The sequence below is a fragment of the Chiloscyllium plagiosum genome, unplaced genomic scaffold (assembly GCF_037043375.1).
Source record: "Chiloscyllium plagiosum isolate Xiang-an unplaced genomic scaffold, Cpla_swu_hap1 HiC_scaffold_1, whole genome shotgun sequence".
Taxonomy (NCBI): domain Eukaryota; kingdom Metazoa; phylum Chordata; class Chondrichthyes; order Orectolobiformes; family Hemiscylliidae; genus Chiloscyllium; species Chiloscyllium plagiosum.
In genome coordinates, this window is record NW_028270139.1 from 110825168 (window position 1) to 110853050 (window position 27883).

The following is a 27883-nucleotide window of genomic DNA, read 5'->3' on the forward strand; positions in this document are numbered from 1 at the left end:
AACCCTGTTCCCCCACCGGGGACCGGTCTCATTGGTTCTGGGGGCGGAGAGATGGATCGCTCCGGCAGCACGGATACCGCCCACGTCTATTCCAAAAGGCAACTGATCCCGGAGAAACAACGTATTCAACGATCCCTGCAATGGGAGATCTCTCCCGCGTCAGAAACATTTAACCCAGCCAGACCTGCTCTGCCATTGCATTCGCCATGAACTGATCCCTTTTTATTTCAAAAATATACTTTATTCATAAAAAGTGTATATATATGTATATATATATATGATTTGGAGATGCCGGTGTTGGACTGGGGTGTACAAAGTTAAAAATCACACAACACCAGGTTATAGTCCAACAGGTTTAATTGGAAGCACACTAGCTTTCGGAGCGACTCTCCTTTATCAGGTGATTGTGGAGGGCTCGATCGTAACACAGAATTTACAGCAAAAATTTACAGTGTGATGTAACTGAAATTATACATTGAAAAATTGATTGTCTGTTAAGCCTTTCATCTGTTAGAATACCGTGACAGTTTCACTTCTGTCATGTGTAAATCACAAAATCTTTTTTTTAAAAAGTTGCATTCTCAGGTTAGCTGTTAACAATGGTGATACCACTGCTTTTTGTTATGTATATAAATGATTTGGATGCAAATATAGGGGGTATGGTTAGCAAGTTTGCAAATGACACCAAAATTGGAAGTGTAGTATACAGTTGAAAAGGTTCTTCCTGAAGAAGGGCTTATGCCCGAGTACATTCTCCTGTTCCTTTGATGCTGCCTGACCTGCTGCGCTTTTCCAGCAACACATTTTTAAGCTCTGATCCCCAGCATCTGCAGTCCTCACTTTCTCCTAGTTGAAAAGGTGACTTCAGAGTAAAACAGGATCTTAATCAGATGGGCCAATGGGTTGAGAAGTGGCAGTTGGACATTAATCTAGATAAATGAGGGGTGTTGCATTTTGGAAAGACAAATCAGGGCAGGACTTAATATAAAGCACGGTAACAGACCCCTAGATCCAACTTGTCCATGCCAACCAGATATCCTAAATTAATGGTAAGGTCCTGGGGAGTGCTGCTGAACAAAGAGATCTTGGAATCCAGGTTTATAGTTCCTTGAAAGTGGAGTCCCACGTAGATAGGAGAGTGAAGAAGGCATTTGTCATGCTTCCCTTTATTAGTCAGTACATTGCGTGTAGGAATTAAGAGGTCATGTTGTGACTGTACAGGACATTGGTTTGGCCACTACTGGAATACTGCATGAAATTCTGGTCTCCCTGCAAGAGTGGTGTGTGTATAGAATGAGCTGTCAGAGGAAATGGTGGATGCTGGTACAATTACAACATTTAAAAGGCATCTGGATGAATATATGAATAGGAAGGGTTTAGAGGGATATGGGCCAATGCTGGCAAATGGGACTAGATTAATTTAGGATATCTGGTTGGGATGGATAAGTTGGATCTAGGGGTCTGTTTCCGTGCTTTATATTTCTATGACAATTCTATGACTCTATTCCCTTCACACACAAGCACTCAGAAAATTAAAGAAGACAGGAGAGGACAGAGTTTATAAATGGTGAATTTTGATGAATTCTGAGGTATTAAAAATTAGATGGGAGTTAGAATTTCCCAGAGGTCAATATCTGATAATACTCAGCAAACTGGGCCCAGTAGTTTTTCTGCTTGCAGGTCAGTAAGCTTCTTACTAGGCAGCAATCTATGGAAGGTCTGCGATGCTCAGCCTACAGTCCTCCTCTCTGGAGGTCAAACAGCAACTGAATTGTATGCTTAAATAATTCAAGTTCCAAACTCCACCGTGTGATAAAAGACAGCATTTCAGGCGTTGTTGGCCCATCTCAGTAGTTTACTTGGAAGTTAATTCAGCTAACAGTGTAGCTTTATATTCCCCATCAGTGTTTCCATTACAAGGTGGAAAGGCGACTGAAAGCATCAATATGCATTTTAACATAATGGGTTTTGATGTTTTCCTTTGGTTCGAATTGGCTGAAGGTAGATGCCTTGTCTCTCAGCCCTTCGTTAGCTTTAGCTGGAATATCTATACAATTCAGGTTGGTTCCGAAGCTCCTGAAAGTATAATCATGTAATCAGCTTCAGCTTTTTTCTGAATCCAGCAAGGTTCTCCATTTCTTAAAATAAACATAAAAAAATGAAAGACACTGTTTTCTTTGGGATTTCTGTTCATGTCATGAGACTAGGAGATATTGTTGGAGAAGTCTCAGTATCTACTGAGATAGTACTTATCACAGCTACAGTACTGTGTCAATGGTAGAGGAGATGGATCCTGAGTCTGACTGAAATGCAACATATTTTAGGAAAACAACACAGCTATTACCAATCATCATTTTTTAATTAAAGTGTAAAGTTTACAAAGACATTGCTAAGAAAATCAACATAGAGAATCACAGTGATAAATATCCCACAGCAGATTACCAATCTTTAATCTTATTTTACTTTCCATATCAAAATCTATGGTTTTTGATCCTGTACGTATAATCTCTTATGTTTTCAATTCCATTACCAAATAGATTTATTCAACCTAGGTTTGTTCAATATATCGTTTCAGTTGCATGACACTGTAATTTTTTGCTATAAATTCTGTGTCTTAAGATCCTGTTCCAATGCTACCTAACGAAGGAAGAGTGCTCCAAAAGCTAATACTTCCAAATAAACCTGTTGGACTATAACCTGTTGTTGTGTGATTTTTATCTTTAAATTGTGTCATTAGTAGGTATCTTACCAAACCTCTTCAATATTAAAAAAGTACAATTTACCAAGGGGAAACTGACCAATGTACAACATGAAACAAATATCTGGTTCTGTATAGTTTCTTTAAAATTAATTTCAGACTTTTAAAATGAAGTTGTTCACAAGTAATTTGCCAGAAATTCCAATTAAAAAGGTCACTTTTTGTGATAATCTTAGTTTAAGTGGTTAACTATACGATGTACAAAATTACCATGCTTAAAAAATCAAGGATTTTTAAAATGCTAGAGAAAATAATAAAAACTGACATTTTTAAACATTGTTTGATCACAATTACGCAAATAGTTAAGTGACAGCTAGCTCACTTGGTGACTTCTTGTTAAGCAGTGCATCAGACACGTAGAGCTTGAGTAAGTATTTTAAAATCTTCTCACAAGTTAGAAATAAACAAGTGAACTAGCCTCCCTCAAAATGTTATTTTATTGCTCCGGGTGTCAGTTAGCAAACTATATTTTAGCAGGAACAAATCGGCATAATATGTTAAGTTAAACTGTTTTAATACGACAAGGGGGAACATAGGTTCAAACTAGTAAAAGACCAATTTTGGATTGATGTGAAGAAATTCTTTTTCTCATGAATACCAACATATTTAAGGAATAATCCTCTGTAAAAAGAAGGAGACGGGAGAAAAGCGCTTGATAAATTAAAAAACTGTTGGATGCTGTGGCCGGCAGACGTTAAGATCTTTCTGGGCAGATGAATTAAGTTTTGTTCAATAGTCATTTTTATCTGTTAACATCTTGTGAACTGCCACTATGTTCAACAACGTGATATGCTCATTGGCATGTTAAACAAAAAACAGGGGGCAAAATGTTTCCAGGTGCTTTTTGGTACACATGTTTCAATAGATTGATCAGTTTACTTTTATAATTCTAAATTGTTTTCCAAAAGTATTAAATGCTCATTCAAGTACTGCTATCAGTTTTTTAAAAGTGAGTTATAAATGTTATGGATCTTCAACAAAACCAGAAAAAAATGATGACATGAACTTTATTCAGACAGTGACATCAATTGATGCTAATTACAGATTGCTCAAATCCCTTTTGGATCCCTGTTTGGTGGTAAAGCAGGCCAGGCTGGTTCGGAAGAAGGCCCTAAACGAGAATAGGATCCAGTGCCACTAGTAATGGCTTGATATGCAGAATCATCCTCCTCATTCCCTGACAGGACTGCATTTCGTAAGTTGGGCATTTCTGCAAAAGGCAGGTAAGCTTCACCTGAAACCATGTTAATAATAAAAATATTAGGAATCACAAACGTTTTGGATGTAATGTTTGGGTGGGAAGTCTCGGATTCTGGCAGTGTAAACAAGAAATCTGTGTGCCTCCTGAACCAGTGTTTCTAATCACTTATTTTCACAGTTAAAAACTGGTAGACTTTTGGTATTTCCAACTTGCACTGCCAATGGATGAGGTCCCTGTTGACAGCATGAACTGCAAAATTATAGCTCCTGTATCATTAAAACAAGCTGTTACACTGATGACTGATGCTATGTGTAACTGACACATTATGTATTATGGAATGAAATATCATCACATTTCTACTTATTCACATACCTTCCCCATTGCATAGGAGATTGTGTATTGATAAACCCTCAACATTTACAGTGTCCTCAGAACGAGTTTTGGAATCTGTGTCAATAGGGCAAGCAGCTGTGTAGAAACACAAGCAATCTGAACAATACAATTTCACAATTAATGAATCAAAACAAAGCTTTACAGTGGATGCCACATCCAGTCATGAAGAGTGGTGACCAATTTAAAAACAAAGAGCAGAACACACCATGAGCATTCCCATCATAATCCATGAAGCCCTGCAACTGAGTGTAAAGGTCAAGGCTGAAATGTACACTGAGAACATGTCATTGACAGTGCTGTCAACCTTCTCATCCATAATCTGCTCTTTGTTCAGGTACAGTTTTCAAAAGGAAAGGTATAAGTAAAGTGAATGTTGGTTCTCTTGAGAATGAAAATGGGAAATTGATAAAAGATAAAAAGGAAATGGTAGGTGAAATTTTGCTTCTGTGTTCACGATAGAGCATGCAAACAAAACATTCCCATAATAGCAGAAGATCAGAGGGTGGGAGGGAGAGAGGAATCTGGTGAAACTACAATCATGAGTCAAGAGGCACTAAGTAAACTGATGGAACTGTAAACTAACAAGTCTGAATTCAGATGGATTTTACCATAGGATCTTGGCGGGAACAGTCTCCTTTCCTGGAGTGCCAGCAGCAGCGGTTCCTTTGGTGGTCCCAGGAGGCAGCAGTGGCAGCAACTTAAGCCAGAACGAGATGCCGGCTGCTTCATTGTGGTGGGCCCAGCATCAGGTTAGAGCCCAGTCCGGGAGCCGGCAGCTTCAGCGGTGTTTGTATTATCGAGGTCATCCCCAGCCTGGACTCATGGCGGTGATGACGTCAGTGCAGGTAAGATGGCGCCGAAGGATAGTGATAGGATTCCAATGGCGGCGGTGGTACAGCTCCAGGCCATGGCTGGGCCCTGATACCTGACGGTGGAGGCAGGGACTTGGGGCATCTGAGCATTTATAACTGAAGGATGAGCCTTCTGACCTTGTTTATCTTGTGGTGACGACTCATGGCAGAGGCGGGGGAGTGATGTGGACATTTCCTTTACTTTTGGCTGTTTCTTTTCTTTCTGTTTCTGTTTTTAATACTGTCTTTTGTGTATGAGGATGATGCGGGAGAATGGCGACTTTGGACACTTTGCACCCGAGTACATGTGACAACAAAATCTAGACATACATCTAAAAGAGGTTGCTGATGAGATGTAGATTTGGTGCTGTTAACTTTCCAAAATTCCCTAGATTCAGGAAAGGTTCCATCAGATTGGAACGTATCAAACAAAACTCTCCTGTTCAAGAAAGGGGAGTCAGTAACAAGAAACTATTGGCCGATTAACCTCTTGAAGAAAGTGTCAGAATCAATCTTAAAAAAAAATTGAGAAAATACAAAAGGTAATCAGCAAAGGTCAGTATGGTTTTATCAAAGGGAGGTTATGATTAACCAGTGGTGGATACAGCTTCGTTTACAACATTTAAAAGATATTTGGACAGGTACACGAATAGGAAAGGTTTAGAGGGAAATGGGCCAAATGCAGGCAAACTCAACTAGTTTAGTTTGGGAAACATGGTTGGTACGGACGAGTTGGACCAAACGGTCTGTTTCCATGCTGTATAATTCTGTGACTTTATTCATTGGAGTTCTTTGAAGAAGTAGCATGTGCTGTGGATAAAGGGGAGCAAGTAGACAGACAGACTATAGCAGAGTGTGCAGAAATTGGTCTTTATCTGATTGGCAGGATGGATAATAAGACTCCTACAGGGATCTGTGCTAGCTCAACTTTTTACAATTTACAATGTTCATTTTGACAGAGGGAGGGAAAGCATGGTTCGCTAAACTTGCAGACAACCCCAAAGTATGTTGTGAAGACAACATAATTAAGTTGCAGTTGGCCATTGATACTTAAGTGAGTGGGGAAAAATCTGGCAGATGGAGTAGAACATTGGAAAATTGTTGGAAAATATAAACTTGTTCACTTTAGCAGGAAAAGTAAAAAATGCAGAATATTACTTAAATGGAGTAGAAAGTCTGGTGCTGGAAAAGCACAGGTCAGGCAGCATCTGAGGAGCAGGAGAATCGATGTTTTGAGCACGAGCCCTTCATCAGGAATGAGGCTTGTGGGCTGGGGGAGCTAAGAGATAAATGGGAGGGGAGTGGGGTTGGGGGAAAGGTAGTTGAGAAAGCGATAAGTAGATGAATGTGATAGGTTGGAGGGGGAGGTGGAGCGGATAGATGGGAAAGATGATGGACAGGTCAGGAAGGCGGTGCCGAGTTGGAGAATTGGGAATGGGGTAATGTGGGGGGAGGGGAAATTATGAAACTGTTGAAATCCACATTTATCCTGTGTGGTTTCAGGGTCCCAGGGCGGAATATGAGGCGTTCTTCCTCCAGATGTCGGGTGGTAATGGTTTGGTGGTGGAGGCGGCGGCCCAGGACCTGCATGTCCTTGACACAGTGGGAGGGGGAGTTGAAGTGTTCAGCTATGGGGTTGATGGGTGCAGGTGTCCCAGAGATGTTCTCTGAAACAATCTGAGAAGGCGTCATATCTCCCCAATGTAGAGACCACCACATCAGGTGCAACGGATACAGTAGATGACATTGGTAGAGTTACAGGTAAATTTCTGTCGGATGTGGAAGGATCCTTTGGGGCTTTGGACCCCCAACCCTATCAGCATTCCGGAGAAACCATTCCCTCCACAATTCCCTTGTCTGGTCTATGCCCCCACAAGCCCACACCCCATTCCTGGCTCCTTTCTCTGCCACTGCAGGAAGTGCTAAACCTGTGCCCACACTACTCCCCATCACCTCTCGGGATAAGGTCTGTTTGGAGGTGACGGAAGTGGCGGAGGATGGTTCGATGTATGCGGAGGTTGGTGGAGTGGAAGGTGAGGACTGGGGGTCTTCTGTCGTTGCTGCATTGGGAGTGGTGGTGCAGGATATGGAGGAGATGTGCTGGAGGGCATCATCAATCTCATGAGAAAGAAAGCTGCGATCTTGGAAGAAGGAGGCCAGCTGAGATTTTCCAAGGTGGAATTTGTCATCCTGGGAACAGATGCAGTAGAGGCGGAGGAATTGGGAATAAGGGATGGCATTTTTACAGAAGGTAGGGTAGGAGGAGGTATAGTCTAGGTAGCTGTGGGAGTTGGTGGGTTTGTAGTAGATGTCCGTGGTTAGTTGGTCACCGGTTGCCTGCCTCTTGGTCGGGTACATGGAACAGTCTATCTTCCAGAGTTAGATCGGCACCAGTCCCCCACCTCTTCCTCTGCTATATCGATGACTGTATCGGTGCTACCTCGTGCTCCCATGAGGAGGTTGGACAGTTCATCACCTTTACAAATACCTTCCACCCTGACCTCATATTCACCTGGACCAGCTCAGACACCTCTCCACACTTCCTGGACCTCCCCATCACCGTCTCCGGTGACGGACTAACCACGGACATCTACTACAAGCCCACTGACTCCCACAGCTCACTAGACTACACCTTCTCCAACCTTACCTCCTGTAAAAACACCATCCCTTATTCCCAATTTCTCCCCTTCGCTGCATCTGTTCCTTCCCAGGATCCACCTTAGAAGATCCCAGATGGCCTCCTTCTTCCAAGATTGCAACTTCCTTTCCCATGTGGTTGGCGATGCCCTCCAGCACATCTCCTCCACTTCCCACACTAACGCCCTTGAACCACAACCATCCCAATGCAAGAACGGCAGAATCCCCCTGGTCCTCACCTTCCACCCCATCAACCTCCGCATATGTCGCACCATCTCCTCCGCCATCTCCAAACGGACCCCATCACCAAAGATATATTTCCCTCCCTACCCATATCAGCGTTCCAGAGAAACCATTTCCTCCACAACTCCCTCATCTGGTCCACGCTCCCCACAAGTCCACACCCTACTCCTGGCACCATCCACTGCCAACACAACACCTGGACCCACACCACTCCCCTCACCTCTGTCCAAGGCCTCAAAGGATCCTTCCACATCTGACAGAAATTTACCTGTACCTCCACCAATGTCATCTACTGTATCCGTTGCACCCGGTGTAGTCTCCTCTACATTGGGAGACAGGACGCTTTCTTGCAGATTGTTTCAGAGGAGATCTCTGGGACACCTGCACCCACCCAACCCAATTATCTCCTAATTTAAAGAATAATGTAAGCACATTTTATGTGGTTCAGAGAAGGATTTCTAGATTGATTCCTGGAACGAGTGGGCTTTTGAATGAGGAAAGGTTGGACAGGATTGACCTGTTTCCACTCAAATTTAGAATAGTGAGGGGTAATTTGATTTAAATGTGTAAGATCGTGAATGGTCTTGACATGATGGAGATGGAAAGGACTTTTCCTCTTGTGAGTGAATCTAGAACTAGTGAACACTGTTTTAAAACTAGTGGATGCTCTTTCAGGAAAGATGGGGGTGTGGGGAGAGTAAACAATAGGTCAAGATAGAGCTTAGAGAGAGAACAGCATCAGAGAGATCAAGGGATAGATAATGGTGAGTTGGGGGAAAAGAAAAGCTACTAGTGGTAACCTTTAGTGGGTGAAAATGATTTGGCTGTTATGAAAGCAGGCCATGTGGCAAGAAATGTTACACACAAAATGTTGACTTCTCCACCTCCTGATGCTCCTGGGCTTGCTCTGTTCTTCCAGCCTCATGTTTATCTCTCTTGGATTCCAGTATCTGTGGTTACTTTGTCTCTAATAATGTAACAGTAACAGCTGGTTTGTGTTGTCGCTTTATGGTACAAAAATGTTTATCAGCAGATGACCATGATTGCTCAGAAGCCACCAAAATTGTTGCCAAAATGACCAGTTTCCAGCAATTCATCATCAAAAAGTAATTTTTAAAAAGTTTCCATTAAGTCACATTTGCAACATCCATGGATTTTGATTGGCCCAGCAGTTAAATGGTAGAGTGAAAAGATTACAAAATGGTTTTGCTGATCATCACAGCACATGAGGAGACAACTTGCCAACTTGACCATCAAAATTAAGTTAAAGCCTATGGTAGTTCTTAAATTAAAGCCAGGCCAAAATCCCACTTCCTGGAGGAGTGTTTGTGTAGGGCCATGACAGTGGTTGGAAATAAGATGACGATGTTAATTTGTGGATCAATGAAGTATGGAGTAGTGTCCAGTTGCCTTTGTAAAGAATACAGCTTATTAGTGTGGAATATGGTTTCATTATCAAATGAGGACATGCTGTTAGTGTACAAACTGGCATCAGATCATTAATAAAGTTCTGAATATCCAGTTCAGTGGATGGAGAGGAGAAGGATGAAGGGGGGGACAGTTCTGAAACCAAAAGTGCTAAATCTGGTCCAGAGTGGGATCTTTATGACTATGTCATTGCTAAAGTGCCTTAATAAATTCAATGAAATCTTTTGCGTCAGTCAGTGAAGGCAATAAAGGTGATGTCTTTAGTGCCCTTTGGTTGTGGTTAATCTTTGTATATTTCCTTCAATAAACCATTCCATATTACTCTTTTTAAAAAATTATTATTCATTTATGGGGTGTGGGAATTGCCAGCACTATTGTCCTTGAGAAAGTAGTGAGCTGCCTTCTTGAACCGCTGCAGTCCACCTGGCAGGTTTTGGAAATGCTCAGCCCATCTAGCAGCATCTATGGACACAGAATCAGAGATCAATGACCATCAGAACTAATGTGGAGTACAGATCTACAGTGTTGGCTATGTTTGTTTGTCCATATATGCTGCTCAACCTGTGGAGTTTTTCCAGAATTTCCTATTTATTTTTCAGATATTCAACATCTGAAGTATTTCACTATCCTATAATTCCCTCCATAGTGGACATTTGTAAACGTTGTTAGTTTCAATTAAAAATGAAGAAATATCTATCATTCAATGCAAATTTTAATTTTTCTGATATCAAAGTGCATTTGTCTGGATAAAATAGCGCATTAGTACAATTGAATTGATTGATACTAATCTACTGCAAGATTTTGTCATTTTTCAATCTCAAAATGAAAACCAGGAGCCATGTGCCAAAAGAATTCATCACTGTTAGTTCAAGATATTCTCACTTGTACACAGAATTGTTGTCAATGGTGTTTGTGAGATTCAAGTCTTTTGGATGGTGCTGTTTGAAGCTGGCCCTATGCAGCATCCAAAGAAGCAGAGCTGACTTTGTAACATAAACAACCACTGTGTAATTTCCTGACAAAGCCATGGTTGTAAATTTATTATACCGAATCTGGTGCTTTTGTTGGTTTTTCTAAATAGACCATGGAGTGCAAAAGCTACAATGTTTTACTAAACCTATACAAAACCATTTGACTCCTATGCAACTATAGTTTCTAATTCTGAACACTTGAAGAATGTGAGAGAGAAGTTTAAAGAAAGAGAATAATGGGGCAGAGAAACAGAAGTATCATGGCTCATGATATTTCTCCATCTTCCTGGTCTTCAATCTGTTGAAGGAGATAATCACTTGTATGTGAGAACATGAACAAACATGGTCAACTACAGTGTCACCTCCTTACCGTATGGGAGCCCGGCTTCTTTTCTATGTGCTTCTGTTTCAAAGAATGTTTGATGTTGTTCCCAATGTTTATCGCAGGCTGCACAGAGGAAATTAGAATCAAAACCTTGGCAAGGGCAACCTGTTTAAAGAGCATATAGATTAAAACACAGTTTAAATTAATTCTATGGTACAATTTTTGGTGGATATTTTTATACTAAAATATTATTAGAACTTTAGACTTGTATTATTAAATATCATTCAAACTTCATTGTTGCAGAGCACTGTCATGTATTTTACTGAGTTGGGGAAGTTTCTCTTAATTTCTCATTCTTTACTGAATACCATTGGATAGACTGCTGTTGCACAAAATGAAGGTTACATGTAGCAACATATAGGTTGAAATGTATACCTAGGGAAAACCTTTAGAACATGCCTCTCACCATATCTTACTCAACTCATCTCACTAACTACCTGATCATACCCTTATGGGTATTGTACACCAAGACAACAAGTATCACTCTGGAGATACTCTGAATGTTTCCTGATGTTTGCTCCAGATTATAGTGACTTTGCTTTATCTATTTTCTCACATTTGATTAATATAAGTGATTCGAATGATGGAACAGTGTAATCTATTTTTCCTATGAAGGATTGTTAACTGACTCACTGTGTAGATACCAGAAATCTCATCCAAACCCATTAATAATAGATGTTTCACACGTAGACCTACCCCCAATCTTGCAACTATGGATTCCATCAGTATTATGCTCCTCATGGTTATGTTTACAACGACATTTAGCTCTCCACGTCCTTGGGTCAAAGTTTCTTCGTTTTCTCAGCCAGAATTCACCGACATCTTCAGGACGGGAAGGGATGAAGTTATAGGCTCTACATTGGCAACCAGCAACTGCACAGGGCACTCGAACACTTGTGCCTGTTGCAAAGGAATAAGGAGAACTCATCAACACAGCAAACTGCAGGAGGTCATCTTTCAAATTGATAAGATTCATCCTCAAACACAGGAACTTCACTTCTAATCCCGTCTTGCACAGAGTGCAGCTTAGAAAGTCAAGCAGAATAGGCAGTACTGTATACTCTGTAGTGTTCCTGATTTTCCAGCCATGGCCAGAAGAATTGGGCAGGCTGAATTCAATGCCTGAGTCTCCTAGCTGCATTCTTGTTGAATCAGCAAGAACAACCATAGGTGCTGAAAATCTGAAATAAAAACAGAAACTCAGCAGATCTGGCAGCATCTGTGGAGAAGGAAATAGAATTAAAGTTTCAAGTAGAAAACACAAAAGAACAGGATTGGTAGGGAAGCAAGGGTCTAATAAGAATGAAGAACTGCAAATAATTAATACCAATAAACAAAGTGTGCTGGAAAAAAAAATTAAAATCAAACAAAACCTGGATTCTAGCACTCTAAGGAAAGTAGCTGTAAAGAAAATAATAAAATTGATTGTGACTTTCCGATACTTACTAGATTCCAGGATTCAAAGTCAGTAAATGCAATTCCGATTATTCAAGAAAGGAGGGACAGAGAAAATAGGTAATAACTAGGGACAGTTATTCAGGAAAACGTTAAAATCCATTACAAAAGGAAATGATAACAGCACACTTTAAAAATCACAGCAAAATCGGCAAAGTTAACATGGTTTTATAAAAATGAAATTATGCTTGACCTAAATTTATTTCAGTTCTTGAAGATGTAACTAGCAGGGTGAATAAAGGAAAACCAGTGTATACTGGTGCATATTGACCCTCCGAAGAGCATCCCTCCCATCCAATCCTATAACCCTGCATTTCCCATGGCTAACCCACCTAGCCTGCCCATCCACTATGGGCACTATGGGCAATTTAGCTTGGACTGTGGGGAGGAAACCAGAGCATCTGGAGGTAACCCATGCGGACATAGGGAAAATGTGCAAACTCCACACAGACAGTTGCCTGAGGGTGGGATTGAACTGGGTCCAACGCACTGTGACGCAACTGTACTAACCACTGATCTATTGTGCCACCTGATATGGCCTTCTCCTACTCCTGTTTCTTATATTCGTATGTTCAGCTTTGAATTGTAATTAATTTAATCTGGGAATAAGACATGTATAAATAAATCAAACTGCTAACCTTGTAGTTGGGATAAAATTTAAAATGTGATTCCTGCTATAAACAAGTGCAGAAGGAGCAAGTTCATTTATCCCATCATGTTTCTTCTTGAATCCATGTATAATTGTTCCATCAAGCTCTTCCTTATTCATTAGCTGTTGAGTCTCCGTTTTGGAGAAAACAACCTTCCCAACCCCTAGCTCCTTTGAAATAAGTGAATATTTCTCTGAAATACTTAAATATAAATGGTTTAATTGTAACTGCTATGCTGAGATTGACAGTGATTACAAGTTAACCATTAGATTTGAGTCAAAGAAGCAGAATTTAGGTAATCTGTGCCAGCTTACTTGTTTTTATAAATATTTTTTATTGAGAAAAAAAGATTAAGTTTTTTTACAAAATTACAAAACCACTACAAAATTGTGTAACAACTTTGTAATTATAATAACAATAATAGGAAACAAACTACTCCTCTACTCCACAATCTACCGAAACGAGAGAAAAGAAAAAAAATCCCCTACAAAAACTACAATTCAATAAATAACTAAGAAAAATAAAAATAAATAAACAAACAAAATAAAATTAAACCAAGTTATACCAAGGTAACTTAAATCATATTCAATTAAATTAAATTACTACACTCAGCGCAATCTCACCGAAGCTTCCCACCACTGGGAGCATGAGTAAGCAAACGCGTATTTGTTCAGGATTCTTCGCCCCCAGGGGCCCGTAGACCACCAGACATAACCCTCACAGCTACACAAAGGCCCTGATCAGTATAGCCAATAATTCTGCATCAATATAATTCGAGAAGGGCCATGTTCTGTAAAACAGTTCCGTTTTCTGGGGCACCACACTCATAAGGAAGTCTGAGATGTGCGCTCCTTAACTAACCTATGCCAGCCCGAAAGGCCTGGGGGATCGGTCACCCAGCTCATTAGAATGTTCTTCCTCGCTCAAAATGAAAGAATATTTAATAATTTCTTCCCATGCATGTCCAAAGAGGGGAGATCTGGAAGACCCAAAAGGTGGGATATCGGATCCAACTTAACCTCAGTTCCTAAGACGATTTCCAAAACACTCGCTATCGCATCCCAATACTTGCGAAGCTTGCGGCATGACCACAAGCAATGAGTAAGAGCGCCAACATCCATTTTACACTTGGGGCACATTGGGGATACTCTTATCTTGAATTTCGCAAGCCATTCTGATGCCAAATGAGTCCTGTGGAGTACTTCCAATTGGATAGCCTGGATCCTATTGCAAATCAAAATTTTCCTAACATTTTTCCAAATATCCTCCCACATCTCCTACAAGATTTCCACCCCAATTCTTGAGTCCAGATTCTGCATAAACGCTCAATGTCCTTCAAGACATTACTTCCTAACAAGTGGTAGAGAGTACTAACCAAGAGGGCGCCCAAAGACCGGAGCACTCTCCTCTCTATATCTGACTTGTAGGGACTAACCATCAATGTTGTCTTTTTTGTTTAAAGTCTCCAACTTGGAAGTAGTGAAAGAGGTCTCTCCTAGGTACCTCAAATTTCGGACTCAGCTGCTTGAAGACATCATGACCTCACCATAAAATAAATCTCCCAAACAGGAGATTCCTCTAGATTCTCAGAACTTAAAGCCAGAGTCATCGCCCCTGGCTGGAATCCCAACATTCCCATAATGGGAGTGAAGGGGGAAGTTTTTTGTAAATTGCCCTCACCCTGCCATATCATTCTCCATGCTTTAATTATGTTTAGGTCAATCAGGTTTCTGCAGTGGTCCATAACAGTTCTCATCTTGTCCATAAACAACAAATTAATGAGGGGGCATTTTGTTTGGGAGGTCTCAATGTCCAACCAGATTGATTGCGGGTCTGGCAGGCCCAGTCAGCCACACAGGTTAGTAAGGAACTCAATTGCTATTTCTTAAAGTCCAGGCAATCCAGACCGCCCTTCTCCTGCAGAAGCTGCAATTTATCCAATCTAATAAGAGGCTGCCTATGATGCCAGATAAAAGATCCAAGCCAACTGTAAAACCTCCATAGTGCTTGCCTTGGCAGCATCAAAGGGAGCATTCATATGGGATATAATAGGCGAGGAAGAACATTCATTTTAACCAGAGCTATTCCACCCAACCAAGCTATCAGAAGATCCTCCCAGCGCCCGAAGGTCCTGTCTTATCTTCTCTAGCAACTGCACATAATTGGCTTGATATAACTGATCGAAGACCGGGATGATAAAAATATTCAAGTACAGGAAGCCTCTCTGTGACCACCGGAAAGGGAAATGGGTTTCATCCCCAAAACTGGATATACTGGTAAGGTTCCCCCACAGGCATCGCCTCTGACTTTAGGAAATTCATTTTATACCCTGAGAACAAATCAAATAGATTTATCATGATGTCATTAGATCAGTTAAAAAGGACATTGTCTGCATATAGGTAATTTTATGCCTGCCTGATCCTATCTCCGGGGCAATTATGTTGGGATCCCTCTGGATGGCCTCTGCCAGCAGCTCAATCACCAATGTAAATAATAGTGGGAAGAGAGGGCACCCTTGGCGGCAACCTCTGCTGACATTAGAACTATCTGACCTTATACCATTGGTGAGAACCACTGCATTCGGGTCACTATGTAACACTGCCACCCATTTGGCAAAAACCCCTCCAAGACCAAACTGTTCCAGGATGTAAAAGAGGTACAGCCACTCCACACAATCAAATGCTTTCTCTGCATCCAGACTACCAAACCCGGAATTGATCTTTGCTGGCATACTTGGACCATATTTAGTACTCTTCTAATATTGTTGGTAGACCCACGACCCTTGATAAAACCTGCCTGGTCCTCCTTTACAATAAAAGGCAATACTCCCTCCAGCCTTAACGCCAGTGTTTTTGACAGAATTTTAAAATCCACGTTCAGTAATGATATGTGCCTGTACGAAGTGCAATCTTCTGGCTTTTCCATTCTTAAGATAAATATTTGCTTCTCTCAAAGAAGATGGGAAGCAGTCCTGACTTCATGAGTAATTGTACATATCCAAGAGTGGCCCGGCCAGCTTGTCTATAAACGTCTTATAAAACTCACTTTGAAATCCATCTGGACCGGGTGTTTACCACTGGAGCAGCCTCACCGCCTCCTATAGTTCCTGAATTGTCAGGGGGGCATTCAGAAAGGACGTCTGCTCTGAGGTTACACCCATAAGGTCCAGGGTCTTAAAAAAGGATTCCATATTCATCATTCTGTCCTCACAGCCCTCCGACCAGTACAGCTCAGAGTAAAATTTCCTAAATGCTGCATTAATATTTTTGGCATTGCAAGTAAGAGTACCAGCACACACACTGATGGATTAGGAGTCATTCTTCTTTGTGGCTAAATACGCTAGATACCTAACTGGTTTATCACCATACTCAAATAACCTCTGCTTCGCAGAAGAGATTTCCCTCTTTGCTGTCTGGGTGAGTGCAGCATTCAAAGTAGCCCTAAGGGCTGTAATCCACAGCAATTTGATTACAGACAGTCTGTCAAAGTATGCTAACTCAGCTGCCGTCAGGTGAACCTCGAGCAAACATTACTGTTCTCCCTCCTGTTGCTTCCAGGTCGTGGAGTAAGAAATAATCAAACCCTGTGCATAGGCCTTGGCAGTCTCCCACAGCACTAAAGGTTTTGTGATGAAACAAGTGAAACTATCATGGTATTTGAACAGATGAAAGACTCAACAAACAATCAAGGTATTTTTCAATGTATAATTTAAGTTACATCACACTGTAAACTTTTGCTATAAATTCTGTGTCTTACAATTGTGTCCTCCACAACCACCTGATGAAGGAGCGGTGCTCCGAAAGCTAGTGCTTCCAATTAAACCTGTTGGACTATAACCTGGTGCTGAGAGATTTTTAACTTTGTACACCCCAGTCCAACACCGGCATCTCTAAATCATCCCACAGCACCGATGGATTACTGGCCGTACTAAAATTAATATCCCAAAAGATTTTAAATTCCAGCAAAAATTACTATCAACTTGCTATCTTTCAGGAGGAAAGGGTCCATGTGCCGACGCCAGGAGCCCGTCCTGCTACCACCGGCCTTAACCTCCATGTACACTGCCACATGATCGGAAACAGCTATGTTCCCTATTCTGCAAGACAGCACCGAATTCAAAAAGGTCGATAGATCAAATAGCATGTCAATTCCATAACACTTGTGAATTAGAGAAAAATGTGAAATCCCTACCTTCGGGGTGAAGACATCTCCACATGCCACCAACCCCAGCTCTGTGTTTAGGTCCACCAGCTGCCTGGATTGCGAAGACATACCTGCAAGACCCCTAGGAATCCTGTCTACCTCAGGGTCAATAATACAATTAAAGTCTCCCCCTAAAATTGTAATACTTGCACCAAGGGCCATCAATCTGGAAAGTGCATCCGTTAAAAATTTAAGGGGGTGCACCAGGGCGGGAGGCAGTATACATGCAGAATCCCATATTCCAATCCATGTATTAAAGCTTTTAAGATTTATAAATCACCCGCTGTCATCCTTAATTTGGCCTAGCATTTGAAATGGAAAGTTCTTCCGGATGAGAATAGCAACTCCTCTACTTTTTGAATTAAAAAATGAGAAAAATACCTGTCTGAATCCTCCCTGCTGTAACTTCAAATGCTCCTTATCAGTCAGATGAGTTTCTTGCAGCAAGGCTACATCGACCCTCTCTTTTCTAAGGCTTAACAGTATCTTTTTTCTCTTAATTGGTGAGTGACTCCCCTTAACATTCCAGGTGCACCATTTAAATTAATGGCTAGCCATGATCATCCAAAACAGTCTGTGGACCCCCCGGGAGGAAGAACCCCACTCATACTGTGCCGAGTGAAAACCATAATCAGTTCGTATAAATTTTAAAATGCAACTTCCAAAGCTACCAAAGCAAAACTTCCAACAGCTATTTCTGCAACACACCAATATCTAACACAAATGAAAGGAGACTTTCCCCCTTGCCCACAGGGGGCACTCGTACCACCATTAGCCCCTCCATGACTTCTTCTAGCTGAAGCCATGCCCCCACCCCAGACAACACAAAGTAAGTAAAAAAACAAACATAACAAGAAAGTTAAAAGTGGACACTCAACCTGTCCCATCCAGATTGTTACCTTAGGCACACCAGGTAGAACAAAAAAACCCTCTTCCTCCCCCTCCCCCATTCCCACACCAGAAAAGAAGAACAAAAAGGAAATAATAAGAAAAAAAGACAGGAAAACAAAGGGTGATGGGAAGGGAGAGAGAAAGGAGTGCCCCAATTTGTCTGGGTTCTGATGCAGAGCTCAGCAAGGCAGACCTACTGGGTCACCACCATCTTGAAACACCCCACAGCTTATTTTAAAATTCAATCAACTGATCTCCTGTCTTTCCAGTGCCAGTTGACAAGGCTCAAGTCAGGAGTATGATGGAATACTCACCACTTGCCTGGAAAGTTGCAGATCCAACAATATTTAAGAAGCTTGACACTATCCAATGCAAAACAATTGATTGGCACCCCTTCCACCATCTTCTTCATTCACCTCCATCACTGACGTTCTGTGCCACAATGTATACTATCTACAAGCCACCTTCAATACACCTTTCAAACCCATCGTCTCTTCCACGTATATATATTTTAAATTTATTCACAGTGCACCAATGGCTGGACCAGCATTTAATGCCCATTCCTAATTGCCCAAAGGGCAGTGAAGAGTGAACCACATTGCTGTGGGTCAGCAGTCATACATAGGCCAGACCAAGTAAGGATAATAGTTCCCTTCCATAAGGACATCAATGAATCAGATAGTTTTTTATTGTGATGATAGACAATGGTTTCATGGTCATCATTAGACTCTTAATTCCAGATTTTTATTTGAATTCAAATTCCGCCATCTGCTATGACGGGATTCAAATCCAGATCCCCAGAACATTACCTGGGTCTCTGGATTAACAGTCCAGCGATAATACCACGAGACAATTACCTCCTCTCCCTTTACCTCCACCTTGGAGGACAAGGGCAGCAGATGCTTGGGCTCACCAGCAAATGCAAGTTCTGCTCTAAGTTGCACATTACACTGGCTTGGAAATATACCACTGTTCCTTATCCTCGTTAGGTTGAACTTGAAGAACTCCCTTCCTAACTGCATTGTGAGTGTCCCTACATGACAATGTCTACGGCAATTCAAAGCTGAAACTTTATTGCTGGAACAGCACAGCAGGTCAGGCAGCATCTAGGGAAGAGAAGATTCGACGTTTCGGGCACATGCCCTTCTTCAGGAATGAGCAGAGAGTGTTCAGCAGGAGAAGATAAAAGGTAGGGAGGAGGGACTTGGAGGAGGGGCGTTGGAAACGCCCCTCCTCCAAGTCCCTCCTCCCTACCTTTTATCTTCTCCTGCTGAACACTCTCTGCTCATTCCTGAAGAAGGGCATGTGCCCGAAACGTCGAATCTTCTGTTCCCTAGATGCTGCCTGACCTGCTGTGCTGTTCCAGCAATAAAGTTTCAGCTTTGATCTCCAGCGTCTGCAGACCTCACTTTCTCTACGGCAATTCAAGACAGGAGCACATCACCACTACCTCCAGGGAAATTAGGGACAGGCTACCTCAACCAATAATGTTTTTATCACATAAACTAATAAACAAAATCAACAATACTCAATTCAGATTTTAAAAAAAATTCAGTTCATACCAGTAAAACGTCCATGTTCAGCGAGGAGGTGTCCACAAAAACATTTTGACTTTACTCCGACTCTGATGCAGTCCCAGTTGTTTTCAGAGCAACGCCATCCAATATAGATTCCTTTTGAGCAACATTTCGAATTGGTTACAAATACAATTGCTGAACAATCTGCCACCCACTTACAGTATAGGTGATGAAAATCCCTTCAAGTAACACTAAAATGTACTCAAATCCTGCTTGAAGGTGAGAAAGAAAAGGAGGAATTCATGCACAAATACACGGAAAATAAGATGTCAATCCTTTACATGATTAATAACTGCCAAAATGCAAGCCTAATGTTGTGCTTCATGGTTAAAGTCAACTTCCAGCTATACTAACCAAATATGTGCATTCAGCAAAGCTTTCAGGCAGAAACCTTCACTACCAATGGAATTTTCTGTCTCTACATCAAGGGAAAGATTTGCTTTGCAGTGTTTACAACAACATTCAAACATTTTTTTTAAGTTCACAATGTTCTAAATATTCAGAAATCTTTGCCATATGGCCTTTCCAATCTTGAGCAGCCAATTTAGTAACAATAGTGACTATTTTATATTGATAAATGAATGCTTAAGCTCATTTCATATAAACATTTATAAATTGCAGAAGGAACAGGTCTCATTTTGTCTGTCGGAAATTAAGCCCAGAGCTTTGAAATTAAAGGATAGTGTGCAATCTTACACAACCAATTCTGTTAACCTATTAATAGACATTCTTATGCTGACTTTTAAAAAAAATTCTAAAGAGGAAATAAAAGCACTGAAGAAGAACTTAATCAATTAAGTATTAAGTTCCTTTAACATCCTCACTATTCTGTACAGACCTGAGGCCTAAAGAAGTGACTTACTTGGGCACAATTATTGTCACAGATCTACTTTGCTGTAAGATGGTAAGATATTCAAACTCATGACAGACATGAAGCAAGACCCAGAGAGAAGAGAAATTTATCCTTCTCTAGCAACAAAGCAACTGAATATTTTCAAGAACAGAATAATTCCCAGGCTAAACTGCACTTCCCCTTTAAGAGGTACAGGCTACCTTTAAGTGGTATTATCCGTAAATGCAGCCACTTATTGGCTTGTGTAACACATAAACAGGTGTAGGGTAACCATGTACTGCATCAAATACCACCTTGCCAGTACGACCCACATCTACAGAACAAATAATAACAATTAAACTCACCTGTTTGAAGAGCATTCAGCGCTGCTTCTTTCTCAGGATCAAATAGCTCCTTTACCCGGGTACCAAATTCTTCTCTATGCATTGCTTTGGCAACAGAGATGAGCTCAGCCTTTTTGGCTGGAACAATGGGTTTTACTGTATATCCTGTAAAAGGTAATTGTAGGAAACCTCACAGTAGATAAATTTACTTTTTTTCCAACTACTTTTATACTGCTATTGTAAAATGTTATTGTTTTTCCTTTCTGGTTAATAGGAAAACAGAGAATAGGAGCAGGAGAAGGCCATTCGGCCCTTTGAGCCTGCTCCATCATTCATTATGATCTCAGCTGAGCAGCCAACTCAATAGCCTGTACTTGCCTTTCCCCCATATGCTTTGATCCCATTAGCCCCAAGTGCTACATCCAGCTCCTTCCTGAAATTACAATGTTTTGGCCTAAACTACTTTCTGTGGTCGAGAATTCCACAGGCTAACCATTCTCCGGGTGCCTTGTCCTTCCTAAATCTCCCTGGCCCTACACTCATCCCTGGAACATCTGGATAACAAGGACATCTATGTCAGACTCCTATTTATTGACTTTAGCTCCACCTTCATCACCAGAATTCCAACAAAACTCATCCCCAAACTCTAGGATTCTGCTCCTCCATCTGCAACTGGATCTTCAACTGCTTGACCTGCAGACTGTAATCAGGATCAGCAATAACACCTCCTCCACAATAATCCTCAACATCAGTACCCCTCCAGGGCTGCATATTCCACCCCTTGCCATACTCCTTTTACACTCACAGCTGTGTGGCCAAATTCAGCTCTAACTCCATTTATACATTTGCTGATGACACCACCATTGTAGGTTGGATCTCAAACTACAAGACAGGGTATGGGAAAGAGATGGACATTTTAATGGCATGATAGAGACAACAATCTCTCCCTCAATGTCAGCAAAATAAAGGAGTTGGTTATTGACTTCAGAAAGCAGAGTGGAGGACACACCCCTGTCTCTATCAAAAGTGCTGAGGTGGAGGTGATCAAGAGTTTCAAGTTCCTAGGTGTAAATATCACCAAACATCTGTCCTGATCCATCCATGTTGACATGACAGTGAAGAAAGCATACCAAAACCTCTACTTCCTCAGTAGGTAAGGATATTTGGCATATTCACAATGATTCTTATTATGCATCATAGAAAGCATCCTGCGATGCATAACAATTTGGTATAGCAGCTGTTCTGCCCAAGACCACAAGAAATTACAGAGAATTGTGAATGCAGTTCAATCCATCACAAAAATCAGCCTTTCTTCCATTGTCTCTGTCTATGTTTCCCGCTGCCTCTGGAAAACAGCCAACATAATCAAGATCACTCCCATCCCAGTTATACTATCTTCCATTGGGCAGAAGATGCAAAAGTTTGAAAACACGTACCAACAGATTCAAGAACAGCTTCTTCCCCACTGTTATCAGAATTATGAACAGACCTCTTCTATATTAGAGTTGACCTTTCTCTGCACCTGCTGTGTAGCTGTAACACTACGTTCTGTTCTATTACCCTAATATATTAATGTAAGGTATGATTTGTCTGGTTAGCACACAAAACAATACTTTTCATTGTATCTTGGTACATGTGACAATAACAAAACAAATCAAATCAAATACTGATTATCCCTGGATGTTCAGTTCCCATCTTTAGTCATCCTGCAGCCATGTCTCAAAATATCCTGACTATATCATAACCATTTTCATCTCTTTGCAAGATTAATTTATCCATTTTATTTCCAATGCTCCACAAAGCCTTAAGGCTTGTTTTTTTAAAATAATACTTGTCCGGTTCATGTTATTTTTCACTGTTTCCCTGTTTGATTATATTAGATTAGATTCCCTACAGTTTGGAAACAGGCCCTTTGGCCCAACCAGTCCACACCAACCCTCCAAAGAGTAACCCACGCAGACCCATTTATACCTAACACTATCGACAATTTAGCATGGCAAATTCACCTGACCTGCAAATCTTTGGACTGTGGGAGGAGACCGGAGCACCCAGAGGAAACACACGCAGACACAGGGAGAATGTGTCAAACTTCACACAGACAGTCACCTGAGGCTGGAATCGAACCTGGGACCTTGGCGCTGTGAGGCAGCAGTGGTAATCACTGAGCCACCGCGCCGCCCATGGCTCTTGTTTTCTATCTATCACTTTTTAAATTCACCTTTCTGTCTTTTGTTCTTTACCTTGATCACTCCTCCTCCTGAGTCCTTGCATAGGTTTCTGTCTCCTTGATTATTTGGTTTAAAGCCTCCCCAACCACTCTAGAAAATATTCCTCCTTGGACATCAAACCTGTTCCTGTCCAAGTTGTCCTGTTTGTACTGGTCCCACTTTCCCCAGACCTGGGCCCAATGCCCCAGAAATCTAAAACTCTCTCCCTTGTATCATCTCTTCAGCCATGTGTTCATCTGTTATATCCTGGATTTCTATCTACTCTTACTAGCATGTGGCACTGAAGGTAATCCTGAGATCACTACCTTTGAGGTTCTACTTTTCAGTTTACTTCCTAACTCCCTATATTCTGCAAGGAACACGGAGGTCGAGGCCCAGTCATCCCTGGAGTATCCTGAAGAGAGACCTTTGGGTATATGGGTTCTTCCTTGGGCTGGGTACCTTTTGGTACTGCCCTGTATTCCTGTGAGGAAGGGGCACCTGGAGTGAAGTCAAAGTCCCTTCTCCATTGTTGTCTAGCTTTGGTGCTGAGCACGAATAGCTAGAGAGATGGGGTGTAGGTCTGGATACATATTCAGGAGATTCTCAGATTTCTTGACTTGGCTGTCAATGGCAGCTGCCAAACTGTTCGTGGAGGCAACCTGATGTTCAAATACCTGAGGCAGCATTATCCCAACCACATTGCTGCAGTCCAGCTTTCCAAGTGCTCCTGCTACTCCTGTGCAGGCCAATGAAGTCACCAAGTACCCACACCAAGGAGATAACCTCCTGCCTGGCATTGAGGTGGTGCCTGGTCTCTGGCAGTTCTCTCAGTGCTAGTGAAGTGGGCCATTTCTTCCTCAACCAGCTGTGGAGATGTGGCAGTGAAGTGTTTACTATCAGGTGCTCTAATTTAGTGACAATACCCATTGAGGTGGCAGTGTCAAAACTGCTGGGTGGATTTGGGGGAGGGTACAGAAAGCAGCCTTGCTGCTGCTTCCACATATCTTCCTCCTCAAAGGGTGAGGAGGGGATATGTTGCAGTGAGAGAGCATGGAGATCCCACTGGTAACTGCAGGAGGCAAAGAGACCATGCATCAATGACCAAGGGGTATGAGTTGTAGCAAATGTCTCTAGCTGTACAGAACTGCTGTGGTCTTCTAGTGCTTGATTGGGTGCATAATGGCCTTTTAAATATGGTGAAAATGAGGACTGCAGATGCTGGAGATCAGTCAAAAGGTGTGGTGCTGGAAAAGCACAGCAGGTCAGACAGCATCTGAGGACCATTCCTGATGAAGGGCTTATGCCTGAACTGTCAATTCCCCTGCTCCTCAGATGCTGCCTGATCAGCTGTGCTTTTCTAGCACCACACATTTCAACTTTTAAATATGGTGCCAGTGGCAGTTTGCTACAGAGACATATTCAAAAATGAGGAGTAACATCTAGGAACTTGCAGTAACATCCAGGCAAAGACTTGCTCTCTTTGCCAGAACTGCCAAAAACTGATGAGGCCTGAGAGAAAACTTACTGTGAACCAATAACATTCAATAACTATAACATTCACTATGACTGACTGCATCCAAAAAAAAAGTTAAACAACCCTGGCGTTGTGTTCAAGAACCTTCAGCCTTAAAGACAACCAAAGAAGTCTAAACTGTGTGTGTGTGTCTGTGTCTCTCAGGGTGATAAATTGCCAAATAATAAAATTTCAATCAAGAAAACCTTGTTGATCGGCTCCTTAGTACTCATACTACACTTTTAATTGGACAGAAGCCTAGCCTTGGGCAAGAAAGAACAAAGTTTAGTTGTAACCAATCAAGGAGTTTGAAAAGAGGGGAGCTAGTTCACTCCTCAGCCGATCATAACGCATTGATCAACTTTGACGGGCAGCTAATTTTTTCCAGCAGCCTAAATAGACTGCCCCTGCTCACATGGCCGAATGTCTTGGATAAACTAATGACAGCAATACACAATGGTCCCTTTTGTTCATGGCATTTCCTTTACAGCTGCCAAAATGAGAAAATCATGTTAATTCTAGATCTTGCAATTCTGAAACTATGCTGGAATTCAGAATGGATACATCTAGCCAGGCTCTGCAGTTTCACAAGTGCATTACATTTTCCAGGAGAAAGTGAGGACTGCAGATGCTGGAGTTCAGAGCTGAAAATGTGTTGCTGGAAAAGCGCAGCAGGTCAGGCAGCATCCAAGGAACAGGAGAATCGACGTTTCGGGCATCTTCTTCCTGAAGAAGGGCTTATGCCCGAAACGTCGATTCTCCTGTTCCTTGGATGCTGCCTGACCTGCTGCGCTTTTCCAGCATTACATTTTCCACAACAGGCTGCTGGGAGATGTGTTGATAGTTGTTGTAATTGTTATAGTTATCCTTATTCCTGCACAAGGTCACAACCTTTACATCACATGTATCCTGGGACAGTGCCCCCTTTCTCTTCAGGGACATTGCCATTCACACAGATGTTGCAGGAATGTTGGTTATCTGCAAGCTGGTCAAAAGCTTTGCTTCACTCCTTAACATGGTTTCAATATCTAGCTCTGCCAGGTAGACTTTCTATGGTGACAGAGTTCTCCCTAGAGTACAACTCAAGGTAGTGTTTTATCCATCTCTTGAACTATTTATTGCAGTCAGTGATGACCCCCACTGCCCTTGTTTTCAGCAGAGTTGTCCTGTTTGGTGCTTTTTTGATACCTTTATACCTGTTCGTAGCAATCTGTGTCAATGGACATCTGGAGGCTATGTTAAAGCTATAGCAGTACTCAATGGTACATAGCGTTGCAGCTAGCTAGACTTAACACATTTAGACTCTCTTTGTCTGCAATGTCTTGTTAGTTAGAACACATTGCTTGGCTTCAATTATAAGTTCCATCTCTGTGAGTACTTACACTTGCCATAATTTTATTCTTTTCACTTGACATCACAGACGTGGGCTTCTAGTGGAACTTAACTGGATAGATTTCAACAGCACACATCTTGGCTCATTTTTCATTTTCTTAGGCAGGGGAGCGTTGATATCAGTTCTAATATGCTAATGGTTGAATTTAGATTACTCAATTTTTAAATGCATGTATAAAAAGAGTTATAAACATCCTGAAATTTTAACATGAAAATCTGCACTGGAGTTGCTGTGAACCATAATTCCAGACACGGCAGATCCAACCTCCACTTCGCACTACTCTGCAACTTCATGATAGAAGATTGTAAATTAAAGAGGCTGTCTTGGTAACATTAGGTTGATTCCATGATACAGTTAACATGGTTATCACTGAGTGATTGGAATGTTTACTACAGAGTCACACACACCTCGGCAGGTTTCAGTCCTCAAGGAGAGAGGAAGAAAAATAAATCTGCCCAAATGTTACTAAGGTTGGGTTGCATTTGCGTTGCCTCCTTAGATTCTCACAAGCAACAAACCTCTTAATAAACAGGAAATTTAACTTGAAATTCCTGACAATTGGTTCTTTAAGATTTCTGTGGCCTGTGCTTTAGCGTGGGAATGTTTATCATAGAGTCATAGAGCTGTACAGCATGAAAACGGCCCTTCAGTCCAACTGGTCCATGCCAACCAGATATCCTAAATAAATCTAGTCCGATTTGCCAGTATTGGCCCATATCCCTATCATAGAGTTATAGATTATACAGCATGAAAACGGGCCCTTCGGTCTAACTGGTCCATGCCAACCAGATATCCTGAATAAATCTAGTCCCATTTGCCAGAATTTGGCCCATATCTTTCTAAACCCTTCCTATTCATATTCCCATCCACATACCTCTTAAATGTTGTGATTGTACCAGCCTCCACCACTTCCTCTGGCAGCTCATTCCATGCATGCACCACACTCTGCCCCTTAGGTCCCTTTTAAATCTTTTCCCTCTCATTTTTAACCAATGCTCTCTACTTCTGGACTCCCCACACAGAGAAAAGACCTTGTCTATTCACCCTATCCATGCCCCTCATGATTTTATGAACCTCTACAAGGTCACCCCTCAGCCTCTGACGCTCCAGAGAAAATGGTTTCAGGGAAAATAGCCTCAGCCTATTCAGCATCTCCCTATAGTTCAAGCTCTCCAACCCTGGCAACATCCTTGTAAATCTTTTCTGAACGCAGTCATGTAAATATTTTTGGGGTTACACCAGAGGCCACAAAATAGAAAGGTTATATTTTCCACATTTCTATTTCCTATGACAGATATGCATTAATTATTTATTTATTTTTATCTTTAGAGGCTTTTTATCCCCACAAAGAAAACATTAGAAATTACTCCTTGACATAATGCATCTCCCCACACAATTAATGAAACAGGCTCCTGTGCTATGGTTCCATTGCTCTGTTGATATTTTGCTTGCTGCTTGGTTTTGATCTTGACTGGAGATGGCAGCTCTGAATATCTATGGTTACAACCCCAACTCCTGTCACATCTTTTCTGGAGGTTCTCCCACATGTCTGCTAAAAGGGCAAGAGACCAGCACAATCCATGTGAAAGTTTTGAGTCATCAACTATTGACCCAAACCCTCGTCCTTGCTTTTTTATAACATGATGCACTGCCAACCTAAAGAGATAACAAAGGTGAAGTTAAAGTATTTTTCAGATTACCTTTTGGAACAAGCATGGTGTTTTGTTGCTGAGTTTGTGATGGTTGGTGTGGGACCACAGCCTGGCTAGTTCCAGATGTGTTGCCTCCTTTGTTTCCTTGTACGATTTGTTTGGACTCATGACCTTCGGCTTTTGGGGTAAAACTTGCCTTTTTTGCCTTTTGCTTTCCTGAGCCTTGACCTGAAGACATTGTGTCTGGGGGTTCCACTTGTACTCAGCCACTGTAGCCAGATACTGAAATAATGACA

General features: G+C 41.6%; 1 protein-coding gene across 1 annotated transcript; it reads right to left on the minus strand.

Annotated features, from left to right (window-relative positions):
• Positions 1 to 2626: 2626 nt before the first annotated feature.
• On the minus strand, positions 2627 to 27883 carry LOC122554900 (protein FAM221B-like). Its single transcript, XM_043700288.2, has 6 exons — positions 27636 to 27883; positions 20841 to 20984; positions 19629 to 19739; positions 11564 to 11767; positions 10853 to 10972; positions 2627 to 3992 (listed from the first exon to the last, which is right to left on the minus strand). Exons 1-6 carry the CDS (start codon positions 27823 to 27825, stop codon positions 3808 to 3810), a joined length of 954 nt encoding a protein of 317 aa, XP_043556223.1. The 5' UTR covers positions 27826 to 27883; the 3' UTR covers positions 2627 to 3807.

Coding starts and splice junctions, on each gene's coding strand:
- LOC122554900 (XM_043700288.2), bottom strand. CDS start 27,825: ATGTCTTCAGGTCAAGGCTCAGGAAAGCAAAAGGCAAAAAAGGCAAGT. Junction 19,740..20,840: donor GCTGAATGCTCTTCAAACAG/GTGAGTTTAATT, acceptor GTTGCTCAAAAG/GAATCTATATTGGATGGCGT. Junction 3,993..10,852: donor AGAAGCCGGGCTCCCATACG/GTAAGGAGGTGA, acceptor ACATGGTTTCAG/GTGAAGCTTACCTGCCTTTT.